Genomic DNA, 13106 nt, shown 5'->3' on the forward strand with positions numbered 1-13106 from the left:
TGGCAAAACATCCAAGCCCGTCTTAATTTTACAAAAAGACATCTGAAATCTTCCAAACGCATGTGGGAAAATGTGTTCTGGTCTGATGAAACCAAGGTTGAACTTTTTGGACATAATTTTAAAAGGTATATTTGGCGCAAAAACAACACTGCTCATCACCAAAAGAACACCATACCTACAGTGAAGCATGGTGGTGGCAGCATCATTCTTTGGGGCTGTTTTTCTTCAGCTGGAACTGGGGCCTTAGTCAGGGTGGACGGAATTATGAATACCAGTCAGTGTTAGCACAAAACCTCCGGCCTTCTGTTAGAAAGCTGAAGATGAAGAGGAATTTCATCTTTCAGCACAACAATGACCCAAAGCACAGTTCTAAATCAACAAAAGAATGGCTTCACCGGAATAAGATTAGGGCTTTGGAATGACACAGCCAGAGTCCAGACCTGAATCCCATCGAACATCTGTGGGGTGATCTGAAGAGGGCTGTGCACAGGAGATGCCCTCACAATCTGTCAGATTTGGAGAAGTTTTGCGAAGAAAAGTGGGCAAATATTGCCACATCAAGATACCCTACCCAAAAAGACTGAGTGCTGTAATAAAAGCCAAATGTGCTGCAACAAAGTATTAGTTTAAGGGTGTGCATAATTATGCAACCGGGTTATTTTAAGTTTTTATTTTATATTTTTCCGCTGTAAAGATTTCTGTTTGTTTTTTTAATTGCATTGTACAGGTTATAGGTCACATTAAAGGTGGAAAAAGTTGTGAAATTATTTGTCTTGCTGTCATTTTTTTTACATCACAAAAACCTGGCATTTGAACAGGGGTGTGTATACTTTTTATATCCACTGTATATGTTGCTCAAATGATTGATCTGAATTGAATATCACACCAAGATTTTTAGCTGCTAGACTAAGCCTCAGCCAAGTCTAACCGTAAGTCTATTTCTAGTGTCTTTTGGACCTAAAAGGAGAACCTCGATAAACCACGATAGGGCTGTTCCTGTGATTCCAACCATTGTCTCTAATCTTTCTAGTAATATAGTATAATCTATTGTATCAAAGGCTGCACTGAGGTCTAGTAGGGTTAATAAAGATACATAGCCTTGATCAGAGGCAAGAAGGAGATCTTTTGTAATCTTCACTATACCATACTGTACATTACTGGATGTTATTGGATTACAAATTAAACATTTACACTTTCAATATTTTTCTTTGTAATAGTTATAGGCTAATTGTTGTTGTTTTTTCATGATAGCAATGTACATATCACTCACCTAAACTTGCAATTTCATCAACAGACCCAAGCTTGTATTATTTACACAATTTAAATACTTACTTTAAATACTGTGTTGTGTTGTCTGTCCGCACTTGTTTGTTTGTGTTGCACTTGTGTCTTGTATGCACTGTCTATGTTGCACCATGGTCCTGGAGGAACGTTGTTTCGTTTCACTGTGTACTCTGTATATAGTTGAAATGACAATAAAACCCACTTGACTTGACTTGACTTGACTTAGTTATTGAAGGTAATAATATTACTAGTAACAGTAGCTCTTGAAAATATGCAAATATTTGTAGAACTTCTGATATGCGCACACAGGAACAACTGCTTAACTAAGCTTATTTTAATACTACTAATACCCTTTAGCTTACCATTATATGAAAACTGACTTGATTGGTTTTACAAATTAGCTGTTGGAAGAAGTGAATGGTCGCAGGGTTGCTTCCAAAATCATCGCAAATGATCTTGGTTTAAATTGATCCACGGTTAGACAAACTGTCTACCAATGGAGAAAATGCAGGACTGTTGCTACTCTTACTAGTGGGCATTCTGTTCAGATCACTTCAAGAGCACAACAAGCAAACTTGAAAGAGGTGAGAAAGAATCCAAGGGTAACTGCAAAAGACATACAGAACATTTTACAAATTGTAAAAGGCAAAAATGTTCTGTGGAAAGAGTTGACAATAGGGGTAAGTTATAGCACAATTGCACAACATTATGTTTAAAGGAAAATAAATACTGCACACAAGCACTAAAACCCCAACCCTACTGTGAATCATGGTGGAGGGAGCTACATGGTTTAAGGCTGCTTTGCCGAAATGCCTGGTGATCATTGAGAGAACAACGGATTCAAATGTATATCAAAACATTTTACTGGAGAGCAGCAATCCATGACCTCAAACTGAAGAGCTGGATTATGCAACAAGACAATGACCCAAGGCACACACTAAAGAAAACTAAAGAATGGTTAAAATATTTGTGTTTTGGAAGTCAGTGTCCTGACTTTAACCCTGTTAAGATGGTATGACCTAAAGAGGGCTGACAAGGCATCCCAGAAATATTGATTGAACTACTGATGATGAATAATCTATCTAGGGAGGAATAGTGCAAAATTCCAATAGCAAATTTTGTTCGCAGCTACGGAAAATCTACAGGTTATTAAATTCAAGGTTTTACTTACTTTGTCTAGCCTACACTGTGGCTGTTTAAGGGCTTAATACAAGACATGAGCAGTACAATTGTTTGTGTGATATTAGTTTATTTAGATTGTTTGTCTATGGTTGTGGCTTAAATTAATGCTAATATCACATTTTATTAGTAATCAATGCAAAAATCCAAGTGATTCCAAAGATCACTTTCTTTTTTTGCAACTGTAAGTTTGGTCCAGAGGAATTGGTACTTGGTTTTATCCTGGTGATTGACCTGAGGTCAGTCACACATGCAGTTAGTAATTCTCGGCCCAGACCTTATCGTTTGCTCCCCTTTTGTACCCCAGCTCTCAGGTGACCCAAATCAGAACATGATAACAGGAATGAACACATGGACAAACATGGCGCAGTCAGTAAACGGGTGTCAACGTAAAAGTCCTTGAACATGAAGCCTGTGGTCCGCGGCTCGGGACCGCCCTCGGGGTGGGCGCGGCGACGCGGCCCTGACAGTTAGAACCAAACTCATGGTTTCTATTTTGGATTTTCTTTTGATCATTGTCCAATGTGCATATTAAAATTTTGTGGTGACTGTATAGCAAGCTTTAACATGTGTGAGTTTTATATTTAAGCCTACTAGGACCAAGTTGGCCGAATATCGTTACTAATTCAATTTGTTTTATTTGTTGCATAATTGAGAGCAAAATTTGCATGTTGGTTCTTAAAATGTGTTTAGTGTCTGATAAAATTATGTTTTTGTCATATTACATTTTGTTTATAGAAAAAAAAATGTCTTGCTGTGGAATAATTACATAAAGCACCAGAAATGTGTAACAGCTTTTTCACAGTGCTATAAGTCCTTTCATACAAATTGTTTTTATAATATGAGTCTGTAACCCCTCTAAGAATCAATAAACCATAAAAAGCAAGTAAGGGACCATAAAACACGCAGAGATGACAGTTAATTTGCAAGGCAACAAAAAATATTGTGAGAGAATGCCATGTTTTTGCCATGACCTTAAAATTGTTTTTTTTTGGTGTTCAAAGTGAAAATAAGTTAAATACTTATTGTAATTATAATATGACCTTTTATAGCACACTTTCTACCCATTTGCTGAATTATACATATCAGAAATAATAAAGCATAATAATACACATGAATTTTGTACATTTCACATTTTATCTTTTTTCCCCAGTCTGTTAAATAAAAAAATTCTCCAAACATTTGCATATAATAATAATACAATTTGCCTTCAATTAAATACATATTAATACATAACACCGTGGTCTTATTATAACTACATTTATTGACTTCTATGAAGCTTTTTCCCCAAGCAACAAAGGTTAAAGAAATACAAAAATAATCAAAAACATCTGGAAGTAAAAATTAATTAAAATGGCTGCTCTCAGATTGGAGTAGTGGTATCACATGAACACTGAATATGCCTCAATACAGTTGCTCTGTATCTTAGTTGCATGTAGTTATTAATTATTTTGAAATAATATAATAATTATTATTATCTTTTATTATTAATATAAATATAATAATAATTATTTATGTGTCTAACTAATATAACTTAAAATGTTAAATAACACATGAACATTGTACTGTATCAACTTTGCGGTGTTTTATAAATAGTGTATTACAGAAATTTTAAAGCACTAAATATTAAAATACATACTTCTTCACCAGCTTCTTAGTTTGTCTCTCTAAACACAGCACAGTCTCACAACCTTTTTACTCTCTGTTTCAGCATTTCTAGCTGTGTCTTCATTTCTTTTGGCAAATCATTGTTAATCTCATGATCAAAGTACAGCTTAATATCCTCAGCTTCTTTCTCCCAGAAATCTCTTGAAATGTCAAAGAGCTCATCTATATTAACTGTGTCTTTTAGACCAGTCAGATTCAGGGAGCCAGTAGAAGGGAGGTAGCCAACAGCAGAAGGCATGGCCCCAGCTTCACCATTCAACCTGTGAAATATCCACTCTAGAACACGTATGTTCTCTCCATAACCAGGCCAGAGGAATCCTCCAGATGGACTCTTGCGGAACCAGTTTACATGAAAGATCTTGGGAAGATTAGTGTTGGAGCGCTGTTCCATACTAAGCCAGTGAGTTAGGTAATGGCCGAAGTTGTAGCCAAAGAAAGGACGCATAGCAAAGGGGTCATGCATGATGACCTTGTCTGTGCACAAAACAGAAAAAAAAACAACAGTAAAACAAGAAAACATACTTTTACTTGCAAAATATTTTGTTATTTTAAAAATCTTTTTAGATTTTAAAAACTCACTCTTATGTTCAGCGGCAGCTGTTGCCTCAGATCTCATAGTGGCACCTACAAAAACTCCATGCTCCCAACTAAAGCTTTCGTAGATCAGGGGCACACCCTCCGGCCTGCGCCCTCCGAAAATTATGGCTTCAATGGGCACACCTTCAGGAGATTCCCAGTGTGGGTCAATGATGGGGCACTGAGAAGCTGGAGTACAGAACCGGGAGTTGGGATGGGCACTAGGTTCACCTGCAACAAAGATAAGAGGGATTTTTATATCAAAGAAAAGAAAATTAATTGAGACTGAAGTACATACAGAGAAATTGTGAAAGACACTTACCTTCTTCAGGTGTCCATGGTTTGTTCTTCCATGAAGTGATGGTCACTCCTTCTGGCAGCTTGTGGTCCATGCCCTCCCAGTAAACACCTCCATCACTGGTCTCTGCCACATTAGTAAATATTGTGTTTCTACAGATGGTTTCCATTGCATTAGGGTTGCTTTTGACAGATGTTCCAGGAGCGACACCGAAGAAGCCATTCTCTGGGTTGATGGCTCTAAGATTGCCTTCAAAATGAAAATAGAAAAAGGTTACTACATATATCATATAACCTGCCTTACAGTAGTTCTCTGGTATTTTATATGCTTTTTTATTGATGATTCTGACAAATGTAGTGATGATCAGTTGAGAATATGTTAATAAATTGTATGATGATGATGGCAAATACAGTTTCAATCAAAATTATTCAATCTTCATTGCATCAGGTTTATTATCGGAATTTACAAACTTTCAGCTGTTTGCAATAATCCAATTAAACAGGAACAATTGAAATAACTCAACACAATTAAGAGAACAAGTGTTTTCTCCAAAGCCACAACACAAAATGACACTTTTAATGACAACGATAAAATGATTTGACTTTCCTAATAGAATTCCTCAATTTGCAAAACAAGTGGCAAACCAGATGTGCTTGAGATAAAACACAATAAATACTTGGACTGGCTATGGATTTGTAGATTGTGACTTTAAACAGCTGGAAATTTTGGAAATATGTAAGAGAGTTAAGAGAGTTAAAAGTTCAGAGACGAGATCACCGCCTTGCACAAACAAGGTAAAGGACACAAAAAGAGGGCACTGAATGTTCCTAGAGATACAGTTGGAAGCTTAGTTCAAAAGTTCAAAGTTAAAGGAACACCTAGACATGTTTCACACAGTAAGGCGCACACTAATTGCTAAAGGTCACAATGTCTGTACACCACTACACAAGTACAAGTACAAGTCCGCTCCAATCTGTTTAAAACCAGATAAATAAGGCACAGAGGTTCTGGGCTTCTGTTTTGTTTAAACAAAACTGTAACTTTTTCAGCTGTGTGTCTGAGAAGGAAGAATGTAGCATATGCTGAAATGAACACCCTCTTGGCAGTAAAGCATGACGATGGCTTGGCGATGTGCAGGGCAAGCTGGATTAAATCAAGTATCAGAATCCTAAGAAAAAAGATTATGCCTTCTCTAAGGAAGATAAAGCTTCCAAAGTCCAACAGGACAATAACCCCAAGCACCCCAACATCTTTTGGGTGGGATTTGAAGAATGTGGTTGCAGCATGCAAAACCAAGAATATTAAGGAATGAGGAAAAAGCTAAGGTACAGCATTCCTCTGCATCACATTTGTAGCAGGTCATAGTTTTTCATGAATGAATTTAATAATTCTGGGACAGTAGTAGTAATTAAAAGTGGCAGTTTGTGTTGTTTTGGTTGGTTCATTGCAAACATCTTAAAGCTTGTTCAAAATATTTTTGATTACAGCTGTATAAGAACTTTGACTTTGTTGTTTACCTTTTTTGTCAAACTTCATCCAGGCAATGTCATCTCCCACGCATTCAACCTTCCATCCAGGCAGTGTAGGACTCAGCATGGCCAGGTTTGTCTTCCCACAAGCACTTGGGAATGCAGCTGCAATGTACTTCTTTTGGCCAGCAGGGTTAGTTACACCCAGGATCTATGTAAAGTTTATTCAATAATAGTTATAAAAAAAATCTTATTTATCGTATTTTCAGTTAAGTATTTATTCAAAATAGTTCCAAATGAATGCAGTTATAAAGGCTTATATATATATATATATATATATATATATATATATATATATATATATATATATATATATATATATATATATTATAAGTTCTTACCAGCATGTGTTCAGCCAACCAGCCCTCTTCTTTAGCTATGCGAGAAGCAATACGAAGAGCAAAACACTTCTTCCCAAGCAGCGAATTTCCACCATACCCACTGCCAAAGGATACAATCTTCCTTTGGTCAGGGATATGAGCAATCAGAGTGAGAGGAGGATTACATGGCCAATTGTTCACAAGTGGTTCTGTTGAATAGAGAGAGAAAATAATAATAATATAGGCTTTCAGGTAAAATTTTCAGGTCAAAGGTGTTTTGTCTGCAAAAATAAATACAAATGATTTTAGATCTAGTCATAATACCATATATTTCTCATATTTATATTTCCTGTATTTCTTTACTTATCATTTTGAGATTCTTATCAGATCATGCAGCTTATTGTTTAATTTACTTGTTTAATGTAATTGTATCTTGCGGCAACTGTCTAACTTCTTTTTCAAGAAACAATGTCAATAAGTAAGACAATTTCACTATGTTAGATGACCTAAAATATGTCAATAGAAGAAATAGGTTAAATAATCTCATACATCTTACAACAATCACAAAATGAGAAATATTAAGTAAATAAAGTCATTTTTGCAGTGTAAAGATACTAAATAACTGAATAGTTTTTAATGTTCCCATACTTTTTAGGGGCAGGGGACAGCCGACAGAATGCAGACAGCGGACAAAGTCTCCATTCCCAAGTGCATTTAGCACAGCTTTTCCCATTCGGGTCATCACCCTCATACTCACTACCACATAAGGTGAGTCTGTTAGTTCTACTCCAATTTTAGATAGAGGAGAGCCCACTGGACCCATACTGAAGGGAATCACATACATGGTGCGACCTGTGAAACAATATAAAAAATGACAGTTGCCAAAATATCTGAATTCACAGTGTTTATTCATAGATCAGACATTTTAGATCTCTGTTTCCAAGTATGAGATAAAGGTCTGACAAAGTACACCAAGTGAAACTATTGTTTAGTTTGCAATTCAGATGTTTTCTCTAGGCATAATTAAATATAACAATTTAATCACAAAATGGAAATTTCGGTTAAAAATATATATCTATATCTAATTTATATATATATATATATATATATATATATATATATATAAAGTAATTCGCTGTGATCTAGAAAAGTTGCATACCTTTCATACAGCCAGGGAATCTCTCATTCATGGCTTTGTCCCATTCTTCCTGGGACATCCATCGTCCCAGCTGGCTGATGCCACCTCCGCAGGGTGAGGGAACTGTATCGCGCTGTTCCTGAGTCACAATCACAGTCTTGCTCTCCACTCGAGCTACATCACAAGGATCAGTACGTACTAGCCAGCTGTGGATCATAAGATACAATCCCAGCTGTTATCTATTTTTACCATTCTGAAATAAAATTATTATTAAATGTACATACCAGTTCTCATATTTTGTAAGCCTCTTGATCATGCCCTGCTCTTGCAAATGGGCCAGAATGGCCTTGTTCTCCTCTTCTGACCCATCACAAATGTGTAAGGCATCCGGCTGGCAAAGAGTCATGCTGCTCTCAATGAATTCTCTGAGAGCTAGACTCAGAGAGCCCAAATCACCCTGAAGGACCCGTGGGCATGACTGGTTCTGGGACTGCAGTTGTGGGGGCATGGTGCCAGTGATCTACAATTATTTTCCTTAAGAAAGAATAAGGGACAGTGCAACTGGCCTCGCCGAATTCCTGAGAGAAGAGAGAGTAACCAAACAGCAAAAACAATACAATTACCAAGTACCAAGTAACAATACCCAACAATAATTATTCAGTTATCATACTAAATAAACTGTACACTAATAAATAATAAATTAAATGAAGGTTACCTTTTTTCTACGAGAAGCAGATTCAGCAAGGTTTCATTCACCCATTCTTAAGGCAGAATTTTTAATGCTTTTCATCCTGTGCTGTGCCTTTTTTATATGGTTGGAGAAAATTGGAGGAGGGGACAGCTATGTGCCAGAATACACCCAAACCATGTAAAAAACATGTAGGAAGTAAAAGATTAACCTAACATAGTTAGCTCAGTTAATTATTTCACAGGCCACCTTGTTCTTTGAGAAGGGAAATACTTGATAGTACATTAACTTGGTGTTGCTCTAACGATTCATTGTAAAACTTTGACCCATATGAACTTATGATGCAAGAGCTTTCTTTGGAGCGTCACCAGATGACGTGCTGTCCATCTGATAGTCTGTATTGATTGGACAGTGGGTTGGAGGCTCGTCCTGACAGTGCAAAGCCGAAGGTTACCTTATTTCTGCTGACGATAGTTAAACATGATATGCCGTGCTCTTGCGCCAGTTGTTGGGTTGTGACATGACTTTTATTTGGAATTTCAAGATAACCAGGGAACTATAGAGCAAGGTTCTTATTTCATTTCAAGAAAGCATATGGTAAAAGTTATGTACTCAACAACTTAACAGATGAATGCTCCCTGCACTGCAATGTAAAAATATGTTGTCATTCACTTTAAAATGTGTATTTTACATAGTACCAACCAATGAGATTGGTTTTATTCTTCTATTCACCTTACATTTTTTTATTAAATGGAGGAAAATAGCATTTTATTAATAGCAGTTAATAAAAAACATCATCACTTCATCCATTACATGAAAAAACAATTACTATAAAGGTAAGTCACAGATGGGAGACTGCTGGGCAACCCTGCTACCCGTTTTTGACCAGTTGTCCGTCCACCAGACTGACTGCCGAGATATATTATGATTATATCAGCACACCAGGAGCAGAAGAAAGTCCTATGTGTTGGTACGGTAATTCTGACCAGAGGAGGATGGGGTCCACCCTGTGAGTCTTGGTTCCTCCCAAGGTTTCTTTCTCCAACTCTGATTCCTGTAAAGTTGCTTTGTGACAATTTCAGTTGTAAAAAGCACTGTACAAGTAAGCACAAGTTAATTCGATTTGCTTTGACATTGTAAATAGCATTGGGCAAATAGCAGAGCACTATGGTCACCTTATTGACTTGCACTTAGTGATGTCTAAGCTTAGAGGTATCTTTGAACTATTAGTCTATTCTAACTAGCTAAGGTTTTTTCTCGGGTAAATAGCAAAGCACTTTTGTAAGTCGCTCTGGATAAGAGCGTCTGCTAAATGCCGTAAATGTAAATTTAAATGTAAATATTAATGTTATTTTTATTACACAGTATAATAAAAGCACATTTTCATTTCTCTATCAATGGCAAACAAAATGTAATGCCACCAAACATTTACTCTTAACAGCGTATTTCACTGGAAAGCTAAATAAATCAAAATCACTAAAAAGACATTTTGGAACCAAATATATGTATTATTATTACTTTGCCCAATTTTCTCTCCATTTTCTTTCCATTTCTGGAATAAATAATCTGAATAAATCAATTAATCAGAGTATCTGATTTGTAATGTCTGTTTGAAAGCTTACAGTAATCCTGCAAACATTATTTAAGACCACTATTGAAATAATATTTAAAAAATCACATCTTTAAAATAAAGATATAATGCTATGTTAGCACTTGGAAGCATTTTGCCATGAATGACATCAGCTACATTATTAATTACATTATTACATTATTGATCCATTAGACAATATCAGTCTATGAAATAACATATCTTATGCTACTTATTAGGTGTAGTATTGGGAAAATCTAATGCATTTACTGTAGTGAATAGCCACGTGCCATGTTTTATCTAGCTGCTCAAATCAGAACAAAATCTTTCCAGCACATTTGTATGTATTTTGTCTCTCAACAAAATGTATGATAAATTCTCAGGATACACGGGTAAATATTAATGGCTCAAAATTCAAATGCCTAACAATGACTTCACTTTAGGTGAATGGCCACAAAACACTACAATATTTTTGAACTGTAATAAAACATAATAAAACATTCACAGGTAAGATACTCTGTCAAACTAGCACTAAACATGGATATTTTATTGACAATGCTTTATCTACTCAAATCAAAGCCAGTGTTGTTTATTTATTTTTCATTTCAAATTGATGGTGCTGCAGTCCAGAGCTGAAACAACAAAAAGTGTGTGTCTGTCCAAAAGGTACTGCACTGTATACTGTCTGTTCCGTCTAACAAAAGACGCAACATCATCACTGATAGAGAATGTACAGAGAACAAGAGATAACAGCACCGGATACATTTACTAATAGCATTGTGTAGGTTTATGGTCATAGAAAAGAGTGAATGTTTAATTTGTGCATTATAATCCTCTTTTGAGTTTTTTATAGATTTTTTTTGTACACAAAACCATTCAAAATGTTTTGACATGACATTATGGTGTTTTGAAAATCTTGCAGATTCAGATTACTATACAATTGTGGTGAAAGGAACCAGAGGTCTACTAGCCATATTTTCGTTTTACTCTTCCTACATGTTTTTATGTTATGTTGATAATGGGAAAATAGTGGAAGCTTTTAAAACCATAAAGCTTTAAAACTGAAAAACAACAACAAAAAAACAAACAAACAAACAATTGAGAAACAACCAGGTAACATGTTGGAAACCATTTGTAGGATACCATTCAATGAGGTTGTTTTTGAAGACATTATAAACCCTTTGGGACATCTGGTTCTTATCACGACCACTGATAGGAGCTCTCTAGAAGAGCACATTGTGTGCACAACTGCTGTCAACAATGGCATATAGATCATACCTATTTTTTTTTATGTTATGTTTGTTGGAACAGCCCTTTGCGAACTCTGAGGGAGTAAAGAGCTCTATGCAGCTGCTCCAAACTGTGATTAATGAAATATTAATTAGTAGTGATATTAGTATTAGTAGTAATACTTTTAAAATGCTACAGTTCACCCTAGCCCTAATAACCTTTACCACACATAACAGTGGTTTGCTATTTGAAAACATGCATGTTTATCCATTAAGAAAATAGCTCATTTATATTACCATATTAATTACTTGGTAATGTTTTAACCAGTAGCACTCAAAACAGATAATTATAGATTAGCTTAATGTACTTTAATGTACAACAGATTGGCTAGAAAATGGAAATGAACTAAATACACAAATAAAACTAAAATAAATAAAGGATTTCATGAATGTGTTATTTATTGAACTATGCTTAACAAATAGTTTGACACTTGCAAAAAATATTCTAGTGGTTAAATTATTATTCTCATTACATGTTCTGTACAGAGCATAATAGTATACTCACAAAAAGACTTCCATTCATAGCTTTATAGTACTTTAAACATTGACAGCATCACACTTTATAACCTCTTTCACAGACTTGTTATTGTCACGTAGAGCCTAAACCATTGAGTCTCTAGGAGTTGTTTATCTATATAGAGGTCATTTGTCTAAAGGAACTTTGAAAGCTCTTCTTTAAACAAATAGATCCTGTGGGTCTTTTACATCATACACTTCTTGGTTTAAACAATTACTGAGCTTTCAGTGATCTACTGAGCACTTATGTAGCCTCTTGGCACAAACCACCAAGGCTACATAATACAGATAAAATCTGTTACCTTTTACCCCAGTGTTCCATTAGATTTAAGATTAGATTTAAGACTAAGTACCAATATAAGACTACTTTTACCTTACCATTAGTGTCTGTTTTGTAATGTCTGATTAAAATATTTGAACTGATCTTGTACACATGTTTATAGACCACTATTGAAATAATATAGGATATAATACAGATAAGGTAGCATTTGGCGATGACATCAGCTACATTATCAAGAAGTTATTGTTCCATTAGAAACATCTACAACTATCACTCTACAAAATAATATATACTATACTGTCAAAAGTATTTGCTCGCACATATGAACTTGACATCCCATTCTTAATCCATAGGGTTTAATATGATGTCGGGCCACCCTTTGCTCTTCTGGTAAGGCTTTCCACAAGGTTTAAGAGTGTGTTTATGGGAATGTTTGACCATTCTTCCAGAAGCGCATTTGTGAGGTCAGACATTGATGTTGGATGAGAAGGCCTGGCTCGCAGTCTCCACTCTAATTCATCCTGAAGGTGTTCTATCGGGGGTGAGGGCAGGCCAGTACATCCATGTCTTTATGAACATTGCTTTGTGCACTTTCCACACACCATAATTCTCCCTTCACCAAACTTTACATTTGGCACAATGCAGTCAGACAAGTATCATTCTCCTGAAAACCACCAAACCCAGACTCGTCCATCGGATTGCCAGACGGAGAAGCTTGACTCGTCCCTCCAGAGAACACGTCTCCACTGCTCT

At 35.8% G+C, this 13106-nt stretch overlaps 1 protein-coding gene across 1 annotated transcript; it reads right to left on the minus strand.

Annotated features, from left to right (window-relative positions):
- Positions 1-4046: 4046 nt before the first annotated feature.
- Positions 4047-8638, minus strand: pck1 (phosphoenolpyruvate carboxykinase 1 (soluble)). Its single transcript, XM_072682946.1, has 7 exons — positions 8277-8638; positions 8014-8198; positions 7503-7706; positions 6876-7063; positions 6523-6685; positions 5030-5254; positions 4047-4938 (listed from the first exon to the last, which is right to left on the minus strand). The coding sequence occupies exons 1-7, from the start codon at positions 8498-8500 to the stop codon at positions 4148-4150; spliced, it is 1980 nt and encodes a 659-aa protein (XP_072539047.1). The 5' UTR covers positions 8501-8638; the 3' UTR covers positions 4047-4147.
- Positions 8639-13106: the final 4468 nt, after the last annotated feature.

Source organism: Salminus brasiliensis, chromosome 7 (genome assembly GCF_030463535.1).
Source record: "Salminus brasiliensis chromosome 7, fSalBra1.hap2, whole genome shotgun sequence".
Classification (NCBI taxonomy): domain Eukaryota; kingdom Metazoa; phylum Chordata; class Actinopteri; order Characiformes; family Bryconidae; genus Salminus; species Salminus brasiliensis.